At 36.4% G+C, this 25,750-nt stretch overlaps 2 protein-coding genes across 10 annotated transcripts in view; one reads left to right on the forward strand and one right to left on the reverse strand.

The window, feature by feature from the left end:
* Nucleotides 1-10,762, reverse strand: part of LOC110466689 (single-stranded DNA-binding protein 3-like) — a 106,522-nt gene extending 95,760 nt beyond the window's left edge. For 2 of the 8 annotated variants that reach the window (XM_021523368.1, XM_021523367.1), the window contains exons 1-5: nt 10,629-10,762; nt 10,099-10,171; nt 9,750-9,788; nt 9,488-9,549; nt 1,410-1,494 (exon numbers count right to left, since the gene is read on the reverse strand). In XM_021523368.1, the coding sequence (XP_021379043.1) occupies nt 1,410-1,494; nt 9,488-9,549; nt 9,750-9,788; nt 10,099-10,171; nt 10,629-10,684 (315 nt within the window). In that variant the 5' untranslated portion in view covers nt 10,685-10,762. The remainder of the gene's footprint in view (nt 1-1,409; nt 1,495-9,487; nt 9,550-9,749; nt 9,789-10,098; nt 10,172-10,628) is intronic. The other 6 variants (XM_021523370.1, XM_021523374.1, XM_021523373.1 and 3 more) reach the window with 5 other exon arrangements.
* Nucleotides 10,763-11,667: 905 nt separating this feature from the next.
* LOC110466690 (ubiquitin-like-conjugating enzyme ATG10) overlaps nt 11,668-25,750 on the forward strand; it is a 24,457-nt gene continuing 10,374 nt past the window's right edge. Inside the window, exons 1-4 of one of the 2 annotated variants that reach the window (XM_021523376.1) lie at nt 11,668-11,945; nt 22,224-22,361; nt 22,763-22,937; nt 23,774-23,871. In XM_021523376.1, the coding sequence (XP_021379051.1) occupies nt 11,760-11,945; nt 22,224-22,361; nt 22,763-22,937; nt 23,774-23,871 (597 nt within the window). In that variant the 5' untranslated portion in view covers nt 11,668-11,759. The remainder of the gene's footprint in view (nt 11,946-22,223; nt 22,362-22,762; nt 22,938-23,773; nt 23,872-25,750) is intronic. The other variant, XM_021523377.1, reaches the window with a different exon arrangement.

Genomic DNA, 25,750 nt, shown 5'->3' on the forward strand with positions numbered 1-25,750 from the left:
GTCATGTTTAATTATCAGTCTGTCATGTAACACTACTGATAACCCTTGGGACACCCTGTACTCCAGTAACCCTGGGGAAAACTAGTAACCACTGAGACAACATGTAACTCTAGAAACATAAAAAAATATTTACACAATCCTGATGACAACATGTAACCCTAGAGACAACATGTATACATGTTACCCTGATGGCAATATGTCCCCATTGAGACAACATGTAACCCTAGTGACAACATGTAACCCATGTGACAATATGTAGCAATGGAGACAACAATTTTTAGCTGGGTCCTAGTCCAATCTTCCAATGACTGACTTTAACACCAGATGTGTAGTCTTAGTTTACCAGGTTAAACTTGACAGATCGACAACTTGTTACAGACAAGACGTCTGACCACAGTGAATACCAGTACACCCAACAGCCCTATTGTGCAGCTACAGTTGGCTGTGAATATCTGTTACGTACAGTAATAGTGAATACATACCCAGTACATAAAACAGGTCTTTCCACAGCTAGTTGGACTGTGGATCTAATATTAGACTACATAAAACAGGCCTTTCCACAGCTAGTTGGACTGTGGATCTAATATTAGACTACATAAAACAGGTCTTTCCACAGTTAGTTGGACTGTGGATCTAATATTAGACTACATAAAACAGGCCTTTCCACAGCTAGTTGGACTGTGGATCCAATATTAGACTACATAAAACAGGCCCTTCCACAGCTAGTTGGACTGTGGATCTAATATTAAGACTACATAAAACAGGCCCTTCCACAGCTAGTTGGACTGTGAAAATCTAATATTAGACTACAAAAAACTGACTCTCATTATGTTATACTATCAACACATCGTACAGGTCTATGGTAATTACTGAGAGTCAGGGCTGTTTCTGCTTTTTGGGGGCCAATAATCAATGGGTGCTATTACATACTGAAACTATTTCTTCTGTTTACGTAATTCCTGAAATTCGCAGTTTACCCCTGAAAATTTCCTTCCAAATTGGTGTATTTCAAAATGAGACAAAAAGGTAACAACCCCAGGTAACAAGAAAAAAAGCCCTGGACATATCCTTGTCTGGCTTCTGAATACATAGTACATACATATAGCTACACGAATGAGACAGACGAGCACAACCAACCACGGTAATGAGTTATAAACAATTTCTTTCAGCTCAATACTCTATTCACAAATTTATTTTGCTTTCAATGATATCTTTTTTTCATAAACATGACAACAAACAGCAAAAATGTTGTGTTTGACAAATGAATTTTCACATCATTTTGCAGATTTTTATCCCTCTGATCTCCGATAATGAATCGAGACAATTTTCATTGGATGTGCTATCGCCTACATTCCTAAGGGGGAACAAGCACTGACCAAATATCTAGGGAGCAGACAGCTTCTACTTACATAATCGTGAAATGCTTTGGCTTCACTCGAGTGATCACATGTTTCCCGCCTTTCTGGTGCTGCACAATATAAATCCCAAAACACACTGAAAAACAAAAACAATCAATTAGAAATTTCATGCTACGAATTGACATTGGACTAAATAATTACAGCATTGATAGTATAACCCGTTTTTGATCCAAACTAAGAATCATCTGCAGGACTAAGGAAATGTCTAAGTTCTGCTATGGAATGCATTGTTGAACTATTTCTTTGGTCTAAAAAATTCTATGCAAAACGTAATATGTCGTTTTCGAGACACCTGTTCTCTCCGCATTTCACCTGTGCTTTTGGTCAACACAGACAATACAATAGTTGTCATGACAACATGCCGAAAAACTGGTGTGTGTGTGTTGGCTACACCTCTGACTAAATATATAGCTATTTCACCATTTCTGTCCGAAATTGCCAATCTACCACTTTGACAAATTGACTTGCTGCTATTTACCACCAAAAGTGAACCATTACGAAGATGTAGAGAACAATCATTGTGGCATCTTCAGTTTTGGGGAACATGGAATCATTTTGGTTAACACAGGGTGGTATTAAGACTTGAAAGATGAACTTGAAATTATTTTGGTTAACACAAGATGGGATTCAGACTTCAAGGTTAGCCTTGAAAACTTGTCGGTTACATAAAAGTATTGTGTTGAAATCTTTTTAATTAAATCAAAGTTGCATTCAGACCTTATAGTTAACACCAGGTGACATTTGGACCTGAAAGATCTTGCAAAGGATTTACAGAAAAAAATTCAGCTGGCAGGCCAAAATGAATGAAGAATCTTCGCGAAAACATTAAACATGGAATATGTACAGATATGAACTTTAATTATATGTGGATATTATACAGACAGTTCGAGTAGACTAAAGGGACACTTGCTTCCGCAGCAACAAATTAGACTTGAGACAATTGTAGACATCCTGCGTAGACTTGGGGAATACTTCCTTCAGCACTTTTGTTTTGAAAATCAATTTGTAGTTTATCATATCTCCTGTAAAAGGAGGAATTTTTGCATAAGGACATTTAACATTTTTACTGATCAGAATATTTTCAAAGTGGATATTGTGACACTAGCAATGCTGCTTCCAATATATACTCCACAGCATGTCAACAAAGTCATATCCAGATTTTTTGTCGTTTTATCCAACGCAAAATTAGAGAAAATGTTAGAAGATTGTCAGAAAACTGTAAGTGCTACCACACTAAGGCATAAGAAGCCACTTTTTGAGATAACAGTTCTCAAAACAATGAGAAGTTTTTGTTATTTTGTAGCATTGTTGAGGAACTTGAAGGTCATACTTGGGAACATTGTCAGAAGACCGGAGTGCACTGGTCTTCATGACTACAGTGCCTCATTTCTGGTTTGCAAGACCTGTAAGGATTGATTTACAATTTAAATGGAAGCATTTAGTCCTATAACCCACTTCAACATCCATTTCTTTAAAATGTCATGTCATTTTGTAGGACTGGAATGTCAATTGTCTTCATGGCTACAATACTGTTTTATGGTTTGCACAGCCTTACAATATTAGTTTTCTTATCTTTTGTACTTTTGGATTTGCAGACTTCATCCATGTTACCTACAAAAATCCATTCATTCGATACATCCCTTTAGTTACAATGTTGTCCTCGACTTCAAATTGATTTTTGGTTAAAAATATATCTTTGAATGTTAATAAGACTTCAGTTTAAAATATTGATTTTCCACCCTATTTCCTGGTTTTATGGACAACAAGTTTGCCATTTGAAGTATCGGACATCTAGTCAAACATGGAAGGAACTTTGCAAGTGATTTTTAATGTGGTTGCTTTATGATAGTTCAGAATTCTTGCTAATTAAGCACGAGACTCAGAGGGGTGAAAATAAATATGACACATGAATATCAAAGGAATGGAATAAATACAATCTGAGAACACAGAAGTTTTGTGATGAAAGTCTTAAATAGTTACTCAGATTCCTGAATTAGGCCTCAAATTTTATGATGGCCATTGTATTATATTTCTACTATAAAGCACCTACACTTACCCTCCCTCAGTCCACCTAGTTTCCTCACCTAAAGAAGCCCTATACACAAAAATAGGTTATAAAATCTACCCTTGTTGGACTGCACCCTTCTGTCTGATTATGGACACACTTTGTTTTTAGGCCCAAAGATGCTTTAATGTACCAAATGAAAATAAAGCTCCAAACCAAATTTTGTCCAAATCCATTCAGCTGTTCTGGACAAGTAGTAAATGAAACAATGACAGATGAATGACAGGTGATGCATCATGGCATCATATCACTTGCCCTTTGGGCAGGTGAACTAACACATTGAATATAGAATTGTGTGTATTCAATTTTGCGACATTCCTTTGTACAATATTGACTTAACAGCAGGTAGAGGTCTGGTAGTTCAATGGGCAGGCCAATAGTGATACATCTGTCTAGGAATTAGCTCAGTAAGATTGTGGGCATGGCTCCAATAGTTAGTCGGCAACATTGTGATTTTAGGTTAGAAATGGTCATATATTCTGGCGAGTATTAGTCATACATTCAAGCTGATCCAGTATTTTTTTAGGGTATTGACCAACATTTTTTTTCCATTTCAGATTATACGTAAGAATGTGTCTTAGCAGGAAATGGATGATTTCTGATTATTTATGTATTTGTACATTTACATGTAATATATGTAATGTGCAAGGTTGTATATAGTTGTGTCAACAGCTGAAAGGAATTTGGAAATAGAAAAATATAGATATATGACTTGAAATTGACTTACAAATGCTTCTCAAAGATATCCTCCTGGTTCTAATACTGGAATTGAGATTTGCTGTCTGTCTGTCAAAGGGTGTACTACACCATAAACAGAATCAGGTGTGTACTGGTACCATTACCTGGCATTACACCATTAGAAGTGTTTGGCATATACCTTCAACTTGACTGTACAAAAGTATGTACAGAGATTTGAATACCCTTGGCATCAACAAGACTGAAAATACATTTACTCAGTTCAGCTGAAACCATGAAGTGGACAGAACACATATCAACTGGGCTGAACAAAACGATCCACTAGGCAGAGCATGCATCTGGGATGAGAATGTATCACCAGCAGAAATGGGCACTAGCGTAAACCTTCAACTAGATTTACCATATACTACCAACTGATCCGATACATCATCACAGTGAGTTGTCACAAGACACTTTAACCCCAATTTGATGTATATTGCTATATGTGGACAATTCCATTATTTTTCATTTAATTTTGATACACCATAACCGAAATAGCCAACACATTCATTCTTAAGTGACTCGAAGTTTGAAGATCATGTGCTCTTGCATTATTCTGAATATGTTTGTATCATTGTGTTTTAAGTATCATATCAACAGCTAAGCTCCTTTAAGGATGTGTTGCTATGTGTGCTGGAAGTGGTATGTTGGTGTATTTGCCTCCATGCGATAGTCAGGATCTGATGCTGTCGAATGCTTTCTCTCACAAATACCAAAGACACCCTGTACAGTACTCCATTATGTGAAAATGGGTAAGCCAGTTGTTGTGCTTACTCTTAAGGATCACACTTTTACGTGGTTTGTCTCGGCCTTTGGACACAGCCCATTCCCTTCTTCATATGGGCAAAAATTCTGCAATATAGGTGGTGCCAAGGGAGACAGTATTAAATAGAAAGATTAGTTGGTTAGGTGGCACATAGGATTGCGCACTTGCCATTCACCTAGATGACCGGGGTTGGACTCTGCGACATGAATTGGTCACCTGCTTGATCACTTGGCGTTTCTCTGGGTATCACCAAACATTAAAACACTGTGCACACTTCCATCTAGACCAACAAGACTTGTTGATATAGGTTGATAAAACTTGTTTCATAATTGTTGTAAAATAAATAATGTTTTCAAGTATAAAGATCAGGAATAGAAATACAAGTAAAGATAGGATAGGAAAAGATAGATCCAACCTGTTGCAACTGGGTGTCTTACATTACTGCTGTTACTCTGAGTTGAGTTTACATGTACTTTACATTTCAGGAAGCAGCATTTACTGGATTAAGCATAAACCATCAACTTGAGTGAGCTGTACACTGTACATGACATTGTTTTGTTTGCTAAGGGATTTGCATCGTCACAACAACTATATTTGGTTGTATGAAGACAACGTCGAAAGACGAGGACCCTCTCAATGAAACATTAAGCAGGATATGGCAACTAAACATGACACTGGTTACATTAAAGAAGAGCTAAGAGAGGTCTAAAAGATAGAAAATGAGGTCCGAGAGTTGCAAAGGGCTTGAAGAATAACTTTGGAACCAAAGTAGACACACAGAAAGCAAAAATTTTCTACAGCAGGGTGGCACATCAGAAGCCTCAAATGATCATGAATTGGATCATCAAAAGGGCTGATCAAACATTATCAAACGGGCAGAACAACCAATATCATCTTGGCTGAGCATAAGCCATCATCTGGAAGAAGCACAAACCACCAATGGACACAAAAATAAGCCATCAGCCAGGCTGAGTATATACCATGAACGGGACTGAATACACTGTCACTGTTGAGTTGACACCTACTCCTAAACAGAACAATTTGCTGGGGCTTACAACATCAACTAGAGAGCAACATTCAGGATTTTGTATCCTGCAACAGCTTATTTTTGAATAACGTTAGTGTCCAGAGATGATGGGCCATCCAAAGGCAACAATAACTCATTCACCCCTGAAGACACATTTGAACTCTTCTAATTCAAAGGTTGGAATAGTACATTATGAATTTTCAGGGGTGAACGAGTTAAAGTGCCATCTCAATGAAATGTCATAACCTGGACACAGTAATATGACACTCCACTTAGTTCCATTCTGACAGAACAGTGTACCATAAGGTGTCCAAGTAGGCCAAAAAGAAAGATTAGGCTTAGTGAAATGTCGGGTCACAAGTGTTGCAATGGAAGCACTTCTGTTTCTCCAATATACTCTAAGCAAACGGCACAGAAGAAAAACCCCAAATTAGCAGGGGAATCACATTAGTTGCCTCATACCATCATGCAGTGAGATGTATACAGCAAGTCTAATCTTTCCCTTAGCCTGCACAAGTAGCATCATCAAGTGGGCTGAGCTAACACTATCAACCTGCCATAGCAAGTACCATCCACTTGGCTGAGCACACATGATGATGATCAACTAAGCAAAGTTAACGTCAACAGATCCGAGCCCATACCATAAACTGGGCTGGGCAATCACCATCATGTGGTTTGAGCAACACCGCCAACTGGAGTAAACACGTACCACAATGGACATAAGCATAAACCTTTATGTGGGTAAATCGTATACCATGACGTTGAACGGGCATGTGCACTGTCAATCGGTTATTTATGTATGCATAAACTGAACAGGACATGCATTCACAGAGTTGGGCATACAGACTGTACAAGCACTGTGAACTAGGCTCAGCAAATACCATCCATTTAGTGGAAGTAAAGGGTGGTAGTACATCGACCACATCCCCACTAATGCTGCATATGTACCATCGACTAACAATACTTTGATAAATTGGACCAACCAGGGTATGATTTTTAACCATCAGCTAAGGTGAATACATGGGCATATTTGGACAAATACATCAATGAATTGGTTGAGCATACATCTATAACTGTTGATCAACGGCCAACAAATGGGTTAAGCAAACATCATGAACTTGGTTGATGCAGCAGTGTACAATTTTAAATCTAGAGTACAAGCCCATAGGCATATTTGAAGAAATCTTACAAGCTCAACTTATTATTTCCTATTAAAAGTGAATATTTTGAGTTGGCCTGAGGGCTAGTAGAAATGTACATCCCTAGAATGTGTATGGTTTGAGTTTACCATAAGATGGTGGGACAACTCAGGTTAGCATACAACATGATCACGGTGGACCAGAAACCATTAACTGGTAAGTTATAGATCTTCACCTCTGGGTTGAACAAAACAGGAACACTGTCTTTGGCACTAACAGTAAGGACAATAACAGAATCCCATGGATGGATATTTATATGTCAGCAATGCCATAATATTATATGATATGAGTGGGAGTATAGATAGGTGGGCATCTATTTAGGTCTACATGACATGAGTTGGGGGCATTACATGGGTGGGTATATATAGGTCAACAAGGACATAAACAGGTATGACATGGGAGGGTATTTATAGAAAGTGATTCTTCAACCTCTTTTTTACAGGGGCCTGTGCCTTGTAAGTTTAAGAAAATATTGCACACAAAAAGCATGATTTTAGGAAATAAAGTGATTTTTGCATTAATACTGGGAAACTACAGCAGAAATTTTCCAGGGGAAGGGACCTTATAGCGACCTAAATAAAACGTACAGGCCAACATGACATGGTCGGGCATTCACAGGCAGGTATAGAATGTACAGGCCAACATGGGGCATAAAAGTGTTACAATTGGGTGGGGGCATACAGGGTATGGTATTTATAGGTCAACAAGGACAAACATATTGGTGAGAGTTATAAATGGATGCGTATATAATATACAAGTCAACATGATATGAATGGGGACATACATGGGCAGGTATATAATATATATGTCAACATGGGCATACACATGTGTGACGCGAGTGGGGACATACAGGGTTTGGTATTTATATGTCAACAGGGACATAAATATATTGGTGGGGGTATAAATGGGCAGGTTTATATTTCAGTCAACTTGATATGTTTGGTGGCTTACATGGCTAGGTATATAATATACATGTCAACATGGGCATACACATGTGTGAGGCGAGTGGGAACATACCGGGTTTGGTATTCGATGTCAACGTGGAAATAAATATATTGCTGGGGGTATAAATGGGTGGGTATATGTTTCAGTCAACATGAAATGGTTGGGGACATACATGGGTAGGTATATAATATACATGTCAACATGGACATACACATGTGTGACGCGAGTGGGGACATACAGGGTTTGGTATTAGATGTCAAAAGGGAAATAAATATATTGCTGGGGGTATAAATGGGTGGGTATATGTTTCAGTCAACATGAAATGGTTGGGGGCATACATGGGTAGGTATATAATATACATGTCAACATGGGCATACACATGTGTGACGCGAGTGGGAACATACAGGGTGTGGTATTTATATGTCAACGGGAACAAATATATTGGTGGGGGTATAAATGGGCAGGTTTATATTTCAGTCAACAAGCCATGGTCGGCATACATGGGTAGGTATATAATATATATGTCAACATGGGCATACACATGTGTGACTCAAGTGGGGACATACAGGGTGTGGTATTTATAGGTCAAAGACGACAAACATATTGGTGGGGTATAATGGGTGGGTATTTATTTCAGTCAACATGACATGGGTGGGGGCATATATGGGTAGGTATATAATATACATGTCAACATGGGCATATACAGGGTTTGGTATTTATAGGTCAAAGAGGACAAACAAATTGGTGGGTATATATTTCGGTCAACATGACATGGGTGGGGGCATACATAGGCAGGTATATATGTAATATATATATACAGGCCAGTATAGGCAAAAATATGTGCGATAGGGTGGGGGGATACATGGGTCGATATTTATAGGTCAACAAGGATTTTAACATGTGTGACATGGATGTGGGCACATATGGGTTGGTATTTCTTCAGGTTAACAGGGATAAACATATATATGACCTGATTGGCTTATTTATAAGTCATTGTGGACAGTCACATATACAGGGTTTATTTTGAAGTGTACTTTGGGACCAATGACCTGTCAACATTCCCAATGATCATCTTGTATTTAAACAACAGGCTTTTTATCCATTGATTTACTTTTTGAAGCTCCATTATACAAATATTCATTTTTTTTCAGAATGGTCCATCATTTTTCTTATCTACATTAATTGTGATATTGGAAAGTCAATAATAGCATCTTTTTTATTTTTGTAGATACATTTTGAAAATACATCCAGCAAAACGTTGCTCTTGGTATAACAGGACATAAGAGTCATTTCCTTTTTCTAGGGGAAGTGAAACAATAAAGAGGAACTCACCACCACCAGGAGTGTAGAAACCCAGGCGGTTCTCCTAACGTTATATTCTTTTCCCATCGTATCTGAAACAGAAAAATAAGAATTCAGAAGAAATATCCAGCATGTAAAAACATTGGTACCTATCCAAAAGACAATGAACCATTCAAATGTTTTAGATGATATGAGCATTTACATTTATTTGAAAAATTAAATGATTTGAACAAATAAGTTGAAAAATATTGAAAGATTGGGTATGTAGTGTGGGATCGTTTTGTTTACATACCCACATGTCATTGTCTTTGCTAATTATTCCACTCCTAACCTAAAAGGAAAGCCAGAATTATCTTTTTATCGTAAGATGCTGTTAGCGTGAACAATTTATTAAATGATTTAATGTTTAAAATCTATTGTTAAATATTAATTAAGAACACAACCAAATTATAATGTAAACAAATGTATTTCAATCGCCGGATGATAATGATGACTTGTGTGTCAATTTCACGAAAAAATATTGATGTGATTGACACATGCATTGGAGTCCGGTTTCACAATACACAAGTCATCAGCTGGTCCAATACACATGTATACACGCGCACACAGGTGAATATCGGAGGCACATGGGCAATACTTACTTCTGACAAAAACGTCTGTGCACTTTTCTGTGCTCCGACATGGAGTAGGTATTCATATACATAGAGGGCTAACCTGCAAAGACGAGACAGACAAGGAAATGCATGAACAGATTGTTTATTTACAAACGGACACAATGGACAAACTGGACAATTGCCCGACACATGTGTCCGACTCGAACGGTTTACCGGTACTAGAAAAGCATTTTAAGTAAACAAATGTTATAGACAGGTTCTTACACCTTTATTTTACAAAATTGTGCTGTCATAAAGTTCCAAACTGACATGAATACAACAAAAACACGATAAATTTGGGCAGTTCCACATGCGATTTCACCGCCATTGATTGGGTATGTTTAATAACGGGAACAGCCATTCTAGCTCTATTTGAATGGGGCATCCCTCTAAGCGCAGGTGGATAATACTGCAGAAATAATCTCAAATCAGCTATTTTTCACCGAAAAAATCAAAAAGGAGTCATTGACAGGTTCCATCGAAGCCATAAATTCGAAAAATAATTTTAGTTCACTTACTTTTCTCTTGCTTGTGCATCGGAGGGTACAGTCGATCCTTTCCCTTTGGCGTACATGCTGGGAGCTGAACTGCCATGCACCTGTCAAGTCATCAAGGGCGACACTGACCCCGTAGTCGTGGAAACGTGAAGTAGGGCTGTCGAAAGGCGCACGCCGATTAGTTAGTTAATTATAGTAGCACTGGGGTATCTGGAAACCGTCTACTGAAACATTGTGCGTTACAGCGACAAAGACTGGTTGGCTCTCTGCCAATATTACCAGGCTGATATATTTATTTCCAACCGACGAAGTTCGAGTAAGAAATATTCGGGACGTGGATAGCATTGTTTGACCCCGCGCACATAGGTGTACGCTGATGTTGTTTACATGAGCTGATGCTTTATGATTTAAATATACAATCATTAGACAATGATATAAAAATTAAATAATATTTTCAAATTCTCGAAAAAAGTTTGATATAATTCTATATAAATTATATATGAATTACATATTTACATTATTTTTGATAACACAATAAAATAAAGAGTTTAGATTTGAATGGCATATATATCATTTCAATCTTCAAAATACATAGATATAGATGACAGTGTTTCCTTAAATCGTTCCACGGGTCATTTTTGGAGGTGATCTGTTCAGATTAAGCTTTAAATGGATGTTATTCGAGGGAAGAGCGAAACCATTTCAGCATCTTCATCGATCTGCGACTCTAGTACGATCAATAATTAAATTTTCGCTGCCGTCGAGAAAAGTGACACCAGACAGGACCAGAGAAATACATTTTGTTCACACACAGATAAAATTCAATATTTTACTTATATACCGTTTGTTTTCTTCATTTTCGTACCAACATGCCTAAAACTAAATTTTTAAATAATAAAGCGATATAGTGGTGACCTACATACCCAAGGCTTAGCTCAATAGATATGGGGATCTAGAAACTTGTTCAGGTCAGGGGGGCTCCCAACAGGAGAACGTATTTACAGTTCACGCATATAAAAATTATATCAACGCCACATTTTATTTATTTCTGTTCAAATTTGCTATGTAAAGTTTATATTTTGTTCAAATACAACCATAAGAGGTGGCTAAAAACTACGTTTAAATATATTTAAGGAGTTGCGCCTATAGCACATGAATGATACATTGATTGACCCCCAGAACGAACAAAATCCGCTGTTCATTGCACCTCCCACGTACACCATTCCTTACATCATGGCGGCAGGTTTGATTTCTGAAGATGAATTCCTGAACTTTACCCAACATTTCTTGTCTTTGAATGTAAAGAATCGAGATACCTGGGAACTAAGGGAGTCTATCGTATGTCTGAACCCAAAAATTCACGATTTGAACTTCTTCCCTATTGTAGGGTGACGTTTTCCACTGCCTATATGGAGAAATGAGTACCTGCCTTTCCCCTCTTGTCAATCTTTCGGAACTCATTCAGATATATCATTCGATCATATAGAAAATTGTAGAATCCGAACTACATCACGTTTTCCGGGGATTGTCTCAAAAACAAAAGTAGCAACATTTTACCCGCGGTGACGGTAAAGGGACGCACGGTCCAATGCACATCATTGTTCTCATTTCTGCTGATGATCACAATGCAGATATGGACACGTTCTAGTCCCATTTTATTGTACGAATTCTCATTTCATTCAATGTATTTTACTTTGTGTGGCAAGGCTTTTAAAACCTTTCTTTAATGTAGGTGATTTTTTTTTTATCAATTTCAAGACTTACAGTCTAGGTGCTAACAACAATAAGCCCACATAAACGTATATCTATAAATATATTTGTGATATTCTTTATATATTGTTGATTACAGTATTAAACAAGTTTCTGATTGAAAAGCATATATATATACAGAGTAGAATGTCTACAATGTATTTTTTATACAATGTTTAATAATACATTTTTATCATTTTTTCCCTGGTTTAACAACAATAGTTGGTTTTTGCATGTTGGGTACTCTTTATAACATTGTTTTTTTCACACGAAGTCAATAAAATAATACATTTAAACATGCAATATTCTAATTAATACATTTCTAGCCATTAAAAGCCTATCTTTAATGAAAAATAAGACCATAAATAATATTACAATTAACAAATGTTTAATTTAATAAACATGTATTATTACCAGAAACTTGAGGAAGGTAAAAAGTAACAATAAAATAAAGAGCTAATAAAAAACCCATTATAATTCTGATTGGAACTATTATGAATATATAATAATTTTCTACAAATGCATCCCTATAAAATATTCTTGTGAAGCATATTACAGGTCATTAAAACTTGAGTTTCAGAAAGTAAAAATTGAAATCTACAATAAGCAAAAAAAGAAATAGCAGGAATCAAACTGAGACATATAGTATACACTGCCAATCATGGGCCCCTTTCGCGTATCTGGTTGAACCAGTTAAAATGGTTGAACTGAAAGAAAATGACAGGCTCATGCAGATCTGAACCAAGGCTGACCTCAGCAATATTTGGTACATGTAGATTGAGCGGTCCAGATGTGCCTGACCGAAACTAAAATGCTGACTATTACTAGTTTGCATTATTTCTTTATAAAACAAGGCAATCCACATGTAGATTTTAAGATACGTTATGTAATTTAGAGGGTGCGTGAAAGAAGGACATACACTATCCTTGAAATAGTTATTTATTCTCCAAAAGTGTGCATTTTTTAGCTCTGCCTACAGTTTGGTCCAAGTGTGTACGGTTGTTGTGAAATATATCTGCAACCACTGAACCGTTTCAACCGGGATACACGATTGCGACCAAACGTCATGATGCTTTCCAGGAATTTCCAGGAAGTCTAGATGCACAGTATCAAAATGAAAGATGAATTTCTTGACAAGGGAAGAAACTCTAACATAGAAATACTATAAGTTGCTTAAAGTTTCACTAAAAAACAGAGAGTACGCTTATGTTAAAAAAAACCAGCCTGAAGTGAATATAACTGGTTCAATCGTATCCTTTACATTAATACATTGCTATATGGTTTCTCATACAGTATATTGGATGCATTTCCATCTTAATGTTACCTTAACTGTTGTCAAACAAACAAAATAGGGTACATTTTGGGATCTACATTTTGTACAATCTACAATATTGAAGTGTAAATGATAAAGTATGTAATAATATTTAATTACAAGACATTGAAATAAAATAAGACCTCTGTTACAATTGTTAGTCATGCAATGTTTATACAAACCATAAATTAAATAAATAGACAATACTGCACATACATATCCACCTTACATCTCAGCTTGCATTAGTGCATTTGCACGTATGAATATATTTCACAAAAGCTTTAGCCCATGTGAAATTATCTATTCACACAATAAACGAGTACAATCTGAAACATCAGACGAACTCATGTGGTATTGCTTTATACATACCTACATTAATGATGTGACCGGGCAGGATATGGTGCTGGGTGCGTTCGAAATGGTATTTTAGTGAGGTAGCACTCCAAAGTTGGCATCACCTTCCCTTTACTGTTACTATGACCTTAAATCTAATGAAACCAAACCTACAATTGTTCTCCTATGACTTTCATATTTTCAAAACTGAAACACAAGTAACAACCTCAAACAGCCATTCATGTTTAAAATCGATGTAACTGAAAGGTCAAAATAAATACCTTTATTTCCCAAGCAGGACTGTTCGCTGGGGATGAATACAATATTTTTAGCTATTCAAATCACCTTGGGTCCGTGGTCCGTCCGTGGTCTGTCCTTAAACAATTCTTGTTATCAGTATTGCTCAAGAAGTACCAGAGGGAGCTTTCTCAATTCCCTCTTTCACAAATTTTATATGTTTGTTCCCCTTGTTTCCGACAGGCAGCGATCTTGGATTTTTATAGTGAAAGTTTGTTATCGCTTTTTCTCAAGAAGTACCAGAGTGATCTTTCTCAAATTCCTTATGTAGGTTCCCCTTGTTCCTTAGCTGTGCAGGGCAACTTTTTAGACTGATCAGATAAACAACATGGACCGACAGGCAGCCATCATTTTTTTTGTTATTGAAAGTTTGTTATTGCTATTACTCAAGAAGTACCAGAGTGATCTTTCTCAAATTCCATATGGAGGTTCCCCTTGGTCTTAAGCTGTGCAGGGCAACTGTTGAGACTGATCAGATAAACAACATGGACCGACAGGCAGCCATCTTGGATTTTTATAGTGAAAGTTTGTTATCGCTTTTTCCCAAGAAGTACCAGAGGGATCTTTCTGAATTCCCTCTTTCTCAAATGTTATATGTTGGTTCCACTTGTTTCCGACAGGCAGCGATCTTGGATTTTTATAGTGAAAGTTTGTTATCGCTTTTTCTCAAGAAGTACCAGCGGGATCTTTCTCAAATTTCTTATATAGGATCCCCTTGGTACTTAGCTGTGCAGGGCAACTTTTGAGACTGATCAGATAAACAACATGGCCCGACAGGCAGCCATCATTTTTTTTGATATTGAAAGTTTGTTATTGCTATTTCTCAAGAAGTACCAGAGGGATCTTTCTCAATTCCCTCTTTCTCAAATTTTATATGTTGGTTCCCCTTGTTTCCGACAGGCAGCCATCTTGGATTTTTATAGTGAAAGTTTGTTATCGCTATATCTCGGGAAGTATCAGAGGGATCTTCCTCAAATTTTATATGTATGTTCCCCTTTGTCCTGAGTTGTGCAGTGTAATTTTTAAGACTGATCGGATTAAACAACATGGCAGACAGGCAGCCATCTTGGATTTTGATAGTGAAAGTGGTTTTCTATGGCAAAGGGCATTCATGTGTTACACACTTCTCTAGTTTTACTCAACCTTGGTAGTGATAATTGACTCTTGTCTTGAATATGACATCTTTAAATGTAAAAAGGTGGCCCCCCCTTGTTGTATGAGTATGTTGGTGGAATATATAACGAGGGTGAGAAAATGTTGGAAAAAATAATTAACGAAGACCGCAAGAAGTTTAATATTTTTCCAACATTTTTCGAATCCTGAGTTATGTTTTCCACCATGATATACAAACATATGTTGATTATATCTATTCTACCAAGTGAAATATAATGGAAGTGTTTTTGTGTTTACCTCGGTGCCCATACACCTACAACAAGCAAGATGATCTAGATAATCTAATTATTTAAATCTGGCTGTTCTTTTGGGCACACCAACATTTGTCACATGAGGCCTACAATGTGTATGTCCTATTTATTTAATTTTTACTATATTTAAAGGATTTTTCAGTTTCAGTCGCCATTTGGTCGACAGACAGTATATATGATAAGCACTGCTGTCATGCATTATACAAGTATACATTTCACTCAATCAAAACCAACAATCTATTGACATGGCTCGTGAACACTTAAAATCAGCATTCAGCAGTTTAACTAACACTATTTCAAGTCACCTTCGCTGTAAGTTTGGCAGATGATTCTGACTGTGAGCTAGACAGGTTGAATGTATATCTAGAGGTTATATAGAAACAATTTGGTTTGTCCGCTAAGATAGCTTCAAATACATACAAAATTAAAACCATTCATGTGGCTTTCTTGTTTATATTTGTTGGGAGGTTTGTCTATCATCCAGTAATACATAGTTACTACTAACAAAAAGTGTTGTTACATCGCAAACGTGGAAGAATATTGTTATGCAAGCTATTACTTTGGTTATTAGCTCGCCAGGTCCGAAGGGCCAAGTGAGCTTATGCCGTGGTGCGTCGTCCGTCCGGCGTCTGTCGTCCGCCGTCCGGTGTCAATATTTTGCTTTAAGCAACTTCTTCTCAATAACCAAAATGACCAGGGAGATGATATTTGGCCAGAAGCAAACTGGGATGAAGGGCTACAAAGTTTGTTAAAATAAATGACCTTCACCCATTTTCAAGGTCACAGGTGTCAAATTTGTTAAAAACTTTAAACAACTTCTTCTGAATAACCAAAATGCACAGGAAGATGATATTTGGCCAGTAGCATGCTGAGATGAAAGGCTACAAAGTTTGTTCAAAGGAGTGACCTTCACCCATAATCAAGGTCACAGGGGTCAAAGATGTTAAAAACTTTATACAACTTCTACTCAATAACCAAAATGCCCAGGGTGATGATATTTGGCCAGTAGCATGCTGAGATGTTCGTTCAAATAATGACTTTCACCCATATTCAAGGTCACATGGGTCAATTGTTAAAAAATACCTTAAAACAACTTCTTCTGAATAACTAAAAAACCCAGGATGTTGATATTTAGTCAGTAGCATACTAGGATGAAGGGCTACCAAGTTTGTATAAATGCACAACCTTGAATCATATTCAAGGTCACAAGGAGCAAATATGTTCAAAATGTTTAAACAACTTGTTCTGAATAACCAAAAGGCCCAGGATGTTGATATTTAGTCAGTAGCATGCTGGGATGAAGGACTACCATGTTTGTGAAAGTGAATGACTTTGACTTATATTCAAGGTCACAGGGGTCAAATTTGTTTAAAATCTATAAATGACCTCTTCTGAATAACCATGGGTCCCGGAATGTTGATATTTTGCAAGTTGCATCCTGAGATGAAAGACTATAAAATTTGTTCAACACAATGACCTTGTTCGACTTTCAATAACAGGGGTGAAATTAAAAAAAAAAAAAACCAGGTTCTTTTGAATGAATTTTATTCATAAATACTGATATTTTGCCTGTAGCGTTATTTTAGATCACTTTAAGGTTACAAGTGTGAGATTTATACCAGGTGAGCGATACAGGCCCATTGGGCCTCTTGTATTAGATATGCAATCATAAATATTTGGCCATTAACTACCTGAGGTTGTGTGCTATAAAGTCTCTTCAAATAATGGAACTTACAATTGATTTATTTTCAAGGTCACTGGAGTCATATATGTTTAAAAAAAACTTTAGTCCAGTCAAATGTCCATCTGGTCTCTTACCAAGAATATGTATTTAGTTGTCTTTTACAGATTTTTTGTGATTTGGCACTCATCATAGTTATGTAGATATCGAGACGTTGTTTAACATTTCACTTATAAAGACATCCAGTTTTTGGTTGACACATGCTAGGCTTGGTTTGGTTTGTTTGTGCTTTTGGTTTTATAACAGCAATGGTAATTTAAGAAGGAGTCAGATTTTGATGGTTGAGGGAAACTGGATTTCTACCACTTGGCCACTGTGACCCTACATGCAGATATCACTTATACTTTGAGCTAATCATATTCCTGTATAAATTGTTTACACTTATATACTGATTATTTCAAATAGAAATCTTGTATTCTGTTTACGGTAATATATTATGTGGAATACTTCATTTTGGATTATTTGCACAGGGAAGGGGGATGCTGTTGGTTCTAAAATATTACGTAAATCTTGATTGTAGTTCTGCATGAATCAAATGCTTGTTGATGCTATATTTAAGTTTCATAATAAGTTGTAGTGATATTTTAAAAATTGTCCAGAAATGACTGAAGGATTTCAGCGTACATCAGGACTCTATCAGTGGCCAGCTGATTATCTAGTCTTCCCGTTAGCCATAAGGTTGCTACAAGAGAATGCCTCCACTGCCATTATACGGCCTGGTTGGTGACGCTGTTCCTTGCTTTGCATTGATTTAATTTTTTCACATGGAACAAGTTTAAAATTTAAAGGGTGGTGATGTTGCAGCTACCTTTAGATATACATATTGTAGTCCTGAGAAGAAATGCATTGTAATCCTCATGAATGATACATATTATCAGGCTGTCCAGCACTTTTTGACAAAAAATAAGGGCGAATTTTAGGGATAATTTAGGGCTAGAATTAGAAATTTTATAACTAAATTAGGGCAGTTTTAGACATTTAAATGGACTTACTTTCGTAAATTTGATAATAAAGAAACTCACAAAAAATACTTAGGGTACAGGAAGGGCGTCTTCCAGGGTTCCATTGTCTCAGCTATTATTGGCTATAACCTTAATAGTCACATCTTTGTCACAAAGTCACAGCCAATAAACAAGCTGGCCACAAGGATCCACTGGTCAACTGCCTTTCAATGCATAATCTGAATAAGAACTGCAAACTACATTAAGACACATTTAGTATGAATGCATTTTCAAAATTGCTAGAGTAGAAACATAAAAAAACCCAGGAATTGACATGAAAATCAGGGCTTTTTTAGGATTTCCCCTTGAATTCAATTTTTTTTAAGGAATTTTAGCAAAACTAGAAAAAAAAGGATTTTTTAGGAAATTTAGGGACGCTGGACAGCCTGCATGTACATTTTTACCAAAGTGGATATACCTGGTACATGTAATTGTTGAGGATATACATTGTTACTAATTCCAGTGGATTTACATTGTTAGATGAAGTATTGTCACTGGAGCTTTAGGGGATATACAATTTAACTAGGGGGATATACATACATTGTAATAACATGTATATTATTTTTATATACAATGATCTTGATCTATTTTCAATGTCAAAGGGGTTTAAAAAAACAAAATCGAACAACTTCTTCTAATGAACTGAAAGGCATTGAGTCATGCTGTGCATAGTGGTAAGGCATACTACAAAGTTACAAACAGAAGTGTCCTTTACCCATATTCAAGGTCACTGGAGTCAAATTTGTTAAAACCTATCGTCTTCTATTAAGAACTGAAAAGACTAGAGTCATGATATTTGGTCAGTAGCTTGCTGAAATGGTTGTAAAAATAAAAAAATTGTGACCTATTTTCAAGATCAAAATGTTCAGATTTGTTACAGCATTCAAATAAAGTCTTCTGAAGACTGAAAGGCTTCGAGTCATGCTATTTGATCAGTGGCTTGCTAGCATGACATGCTACAAAGTTTATGAAAAGAAATGACCTTTACCAATGTTCAAGGTCACAAGTCTAATTGATTAAAACCTCAAGCAACTTCTAATGATGAACTGAAAGGCCTATATGTTGACAGTTCAATTTTCTTATCGCTATTTTTCTAGAAGTACAAAAAAGATCTACGGTACTTAACCTGAAGGAACAATGCAAACTAGGTGATTGAGATTCCAATTTGTTAAAATGGCTAGCTGCAGTTTATTAGGAGCCTCAAAGGAGTAAAAATGATCAATTTTATATAAATTTTAAAAAATCATCTAAAGAACTGTAGATACCATAATTCTTCATAAGTGGGTTTCTCATACCATAACCCTTGGATACCAAATGATACTTAACAACAAGGGGCCAAACAATACTATAGGTACCAAATGTATGAGGAAAATGACATAAACAATTAATAAGGGAAGAAACATAAATAGATATTTCCTTCATTTTTCACCTATATATGACGATGGAAAACTTTCATGTTCGGCTTGTCTGCAAAATCCAAACCCACATTTTCAACCAATTTTTAAGAAAAACAAGCATTTCTAAATATACTAATTTATAAAAACAAAGTAGAAAGTCATGGTCATACAGTCAAGGTCAAAGTTACAACTGCAGAATATTTACATGATAGTGGGAAAATTAGTTATTTGGCTTTTTCTCAGGTTCCTGCTTAAAGTTCAGCATTTATGGGAATGGCAACAACTGGTTTAACCGGTTGCAGAATGCGGTGCTGGGTGCCTTCGGCATGGTATTTCAGTGAGATAGCACTATAAAGTCGGCATCAGATCAACTTTATCACAAGGAGGCAATACAGCCAACATGCCCCGTCTCCTGCACACACAAACACACACACACACACACACACACACGCATGCATACACAACACACATTGAGGCACTTCCTTAAATGATTTTAGCTGTTGATAGGACAGTAAACAAAATAATACCAAACTAAAACCAATCCTCAGGTTCCTGACTAAAGTGTTCGACCAAATTCATGAAACTTTACACGGGTATTCCAGGTATTAACTTCTTAAAATAGTTTGAAGGCTCAGAGGTAATTTTTACAGAATGTTGACATGATGTGATGATACACAACGGTAGGGAGATGGGCCATTCCAGGTTTATCTGACTAAAGTTTTCAGCTGACTTAATGTTACACACGCAATTCTTCAGACATCAGTCTTTATAGACCAGTTGAAGGTCAAGGTTATACCTTCAAGGTCAAGGTCATATTTATCATCATTAAATGACTCCATATATCTCAACAATTGGCCTGCACTGCTTGTTTGTTTATGCAACCTCAACTTCCATCACTATCACATAATATATAGTAAACATGTATGCTATACTGTTAACTGTCAATCTGATTCAGTATTTATAAAGTGCTATTGGTACTTCAATAATATTCCAAGGTAGATCTAAATATATTTCAAATTTGGTGATAATAACCCTAATTGATTGTGAAAAACAATCTAAATTTAAAAGCTTCAGGTGTGTCCATATGCTTTGCAATATTTAAAATTATCACTGCCATTTATCACTTTTGAAATCAGTTCTTTTTGAAAGATGTTCCTTGCATTTTTACTCAAAGAGAATTTGAAAGTACATTTTGGAAATAAAATGCATTTGGAATAGGTTTGTTTTTCTGACCCGATTTACATAGAAAAAACATACTAAGTGTGCTTAATGCCAATAAAAGAAGAGGTAAATTACAGTTATAAATGTACGCATTTAGTATAATTAAATGTTTAGAAAAGGTAATCCTGGGACCCCTTCATTTGGAAGTTTATCTTTCCTATATAAGCACAGGGGAAACCAAAAGGCCTTAATAAGCTTACAGTTGGTGGGGATGGGGTTTTGAAGTGTATCAAAACACGATGACATTGTTTAATGCATAACAATTAGAAAATCAGGATAACAATCTGACTGTGTTTCAGCTGTTCTCTGGTGAAGCATGGTTCTAACTGTGTATTATAATATTCCCCTGAAAAGCATTTGTCTTTAGATCCAGAAAAAAACTCACATATAAAAGATAGATTCATATACATGGTAAAAAATCCTATGTAAGAGTGTTGGAGTTATCCCCCTTGGCAGCAAAAAAAATGTACTTTGGCAACCATCTTTTCTAATAAAGTAACACTGTGCATGAATTTGTATTTTCTCCACGTAAACTCATAAAAGTATAATTAAAGCTCTGCATATATCTTCATTTGCATTGGGTCTATTGAGACAGACAAAGTACAACAACTTTTGTTTTCCCAGCAATTTATTTGTCCCCTTCATTTAGCACTGACTGATAAAAATACAGTTTTTATTGAGACATAAAAAAATAAAAATCTTAACCAATCAAATAGCTTGTTACAAATTCAACTACATGTATGTATTTTTATGTTTAAGGAACATTCATTGGTACAACATACATAAATCTATCAAAATAAAATATTGGTGTGGTGCCCAGTAAATTTTTGCGTTTACCTAAGTATGCATGGATCTCTAGTGAATTCTGGAGTATGCTACACTAAAATTCCATACCTGAAGAGAATTTAATGGGTCTTCCTTCTATATAAATGCTCCATCAAAGTTTTCAAATATGAAATTCAAAGTACTTACCTTTATGACAGTACCTTCTTTTTCACCGCAATACAAAAGATGAAATTGTTGTCATCAGATTTACCTACCCATAGTGTGAAGTTAGACCTGACCGGATTTAGTCGGGGGATAACATATGTCTACCTTAAACACTATTATGAATTTACCACTGTTTTCATTTCTATTTCAGTTTGACAAGAAGGAGGTTTACCTGTACAAGCGGGTCAGTGTTGTGGACAAACTTAGGAGTTGTGACCAAGTGTGTGGGTCAGTTCCTCCTGATGGTGTCACCAAAACTCATTCTCAACTTACAGAAGATAGTGACGTTGTAAGTGAAGATATTCTACAAACATCAATCAATCTTGTTTAGAAGCTAGCAGCTGAAGTGTCATACACTTTATGTGTTGTTGGTGGTTATGTGTAGACATGCAGTCGGAGGTCTCCTTGAATGTTCCTATATTTGTTAAGTTATGTCAACTTATGACTCTTGTACAGTACTTGAAGCTTTACCTTCTAATGTCTTCAGACCGAAAAAAGTTGCATTAATGAAATAATTAACAGCCTAAATCTGGCGTGAAATAATTTACATGCATATATATATAGTTTATCATTCAAAAGATTTATTCTGTCATGTTTCTCACTTTCAATTTATTGTTTCATACTGTAGGCTTGATATTCTTCCTCAATTTAATGTTCATTTTCTCATCAATCTATCTTCCATTACACCAGGTCACAACAGAGGAAGAGGAAGACAGTGCCTGCCTTGGATCAGGGGCAGACAACCCTAGCAGTGAGATTTCCACCACTGACACCACAGTCCCTGTCCACCTAGTGTATGAGTACCACATCGTTTACAGCCGCAGTTACAATGTTCCTGTCCTTTACTTCAACGTGTATAAACCAGGTACCTTTTTCCTTTCCTAAACCTGGTACGTCCTTAAATGACTATGGTTGTTAATATAAGGCAAAGCACAATCAAACCAAACCAATCTTTCCTGCTTTCTTTTTTATGTTATCTATAGGCACCTGTCCAAATAAGTGTTCTTAGCTAATACAAGAATATTTAACAAAAACAAGACAAAACCCAACCTTTTTTCTTTGACATGTTTACTTGCCTTTCTTCAGTGTGTGAAAAATCCTGTAGTAGTGCATAACAAAGTGTGTGAAATTGTGGTTATACTTCACTCAGTATGTTTAGTTGCTACTGAAGAAGCAGTTTTTTTAGTTGCCCCTTAATTGCCATTGAGTTATTTTACTTGTGAGGAACAATTCTGGTAAAGTTGAAAAAGCCTTAGGAGATCTATGGTGGGCAGAACATTTTGTTACACCATCGATCAATTTGAACAGCAGGTATTTCAAACAAACTTTTGTAAAAACCTGGTAAAAACAATTATAAGCTAGTGATTGAACCACTTGAAGTTTGAACTGCAGGTTTTTCAAAAGAAAATAGTTTCTTGAAAAAGATTCCAACACCTTCAACTGACTGGAGCGTAACCGTATCGCTACATTTCCACCCTCATACCAGAGATGGAGTTCTGGCCAGTGGTGGTAGGCAACATATTGATCCACCTCCATGGAATTCTGATAATGAAGTAACATATATATAAGCACTAGGCTTTTTTAAAAGAAAAGATGTATTATTTTTAACTTATAATGATCATTGTCCCCAATGTCATATTGACTTTGTGTGGTCAATATCCCAACATATCAACGTTATATTGACCCCTCTTGTCCAATCAGATGGCAGTATGATGAGCCTAACAGAGGTGTGGGATCGTGTTCCGGGGGTGTATCGGGATCGACTGCAACAGGACAGATGGACCTTCCTCACACAACAGGTAAACATAGTTATTGAACCCAGACAAAAGTAAACAACTAAAGCATTTTATCTTTGATAAAGAAATTATGCTTTATATAAAGGATTTAAAGTATGCATTCATCAAAATAGCAGAATTGTGTATTACATTAAACATTTTATTTTATTTTATGGCAAACTGCAAATAACAGAAAAAGAAAAAAAATCATTGTAAATAAAACTCTTGCTATGTTGCACTCCCATTAAAACCATCATTGATGAAGGACAGAAAATTTGTGAAGAGGAAGATATTGTATATGGACTTGAAACTAACATTTGCCAAATTATATGATTGATAAATATCGAGTAATTTGCTTTCAAAATATTATTGACAAATATTGAAATGCCATCTCTCAGGATGAATCACAGCTGGGAAACTGTTATAAAAATTACCTGTATAATGTATTTCTTTCACCTGTACAAGTGAAAATGCATGCTCAGCTAGTACATAATATGTTCATGTTCATAATACATTCATATTCTTTTGGTATACCTGTGTTTCTCCCTCCCCAAATCCTCCTTTTCCTTTCATATACACAGGTGTAATGTACGTCCTTCCTCTATCATTTTAATGTAACCTATTACCGCCTTACAATGAAAGAAGACAGACAGTAGTACTGATACCTGTGTGTTCCACCCCCTCCCTACAATAGGAACAAAAGTACTGATACCTGTGTGTTCCACCCCCTCCCTTCAATAGGAACAAAAGTACTGACACATGTGTACATGTCTCCACTACATCCCCTTTTATCTTGATTGCTGATTCATTGATTGGTTTTACATCGGCTTCACTACGGAGTAGTTCGGTTATCCAGCAGACGAGGCTACCCCCTTTTATCTATGAACCACAGATACATATACCTACTACAGGTATATCCAGGGGTAACCTATCCAGGTAGGAGGGATAATTCAATCATCTCCTCACCTGTATGTAGCCTCAGGTAAATCTGTGACACCAGGACATTATGTACGCTATAGGAGAACTTACAGCTTTTTACAGTTATTTGGCACACAGGTAAGGATCTATCTGTTAGATGCCAGATAACCACAGGATGCCTGGGGTCAGTACTGTGATCCTATACAGCACCTGGTACTGTATTGTACCCAGGTAGTTATACCTGGTCAGGTATGCTATTCACCTTACACAGGTAAGGTGAGCTGATAAATTTATCTAAATAACATTAAGGGGTAGGGACAGTTAGTCCTGGTGACCAAATTACTTTTCAGCACAATGCTTTGTTTTTTTTGACAAGAAGCTGTTGTTGCTTATTTTATATGAACTGTATTTAAAATACAATGATAAATAGGTAAAATGGAGCTGAAGTCTTCAAAAGAAGCACTTTGTTGAGAATCTCATTACAATTTTTGTCACTTTTGGAAAAATGCCACTATTATTGTCTTATTACACAAGCTTGTGACATCATCTCATCGTTACCGGGGACATGTCATCATTTGCTAATATGATTTAAACATATTTTATTGCAGAAATTTGCAAATGGATTAGGCACAAGTTATTCCAACTTATGAAGCCTTCTCCCAGATATATTTTATACAGTGTACATGGCAACATCAATAGATTTTACACAAATTGATAACGAAAATAACGAAGGAGAGAGAGAGAGAGAGAGAGAGAGAGAGAGAGAGAGAGAGAGAGATTGGAACCTGCCACTGTCTTAAATAAACTTCTGTACTGATTTGAATACATGGATGTTTTCCCCAAGGAGAGAGAGAGAGAGAGAGAGAGAGAGAGAGAGAGAGAGAGAGAGAGAGAGAGAGAGAGAGAGAGAGAGAGAGAGAGAGAGAGAGAGAGAGAGAGAGAGAGAGAGAGAGAGAGAGAGAGAGAGAGAGAGAGAGAGAGAGAG

The sequence above is a fragment of the Mizuhopecten yessoensis genome, unplaced genomic scaffold (genome assembly GCF_002113885.1).
Source record: "Mizuhopecten yessoensis strain PY_sf001 unplaced genomic scaffold, ASM211388v2 scaffold11141, whole genome shotgun sequence".
Classification (NCBI taxonomy): domain Eukaryota; kingdom Metazoa; phylum Mollusca; class Bivalvia; order Pectinida; family Pectinidae; genus Mizuhopecten; species Mizuhopecten yessoensis.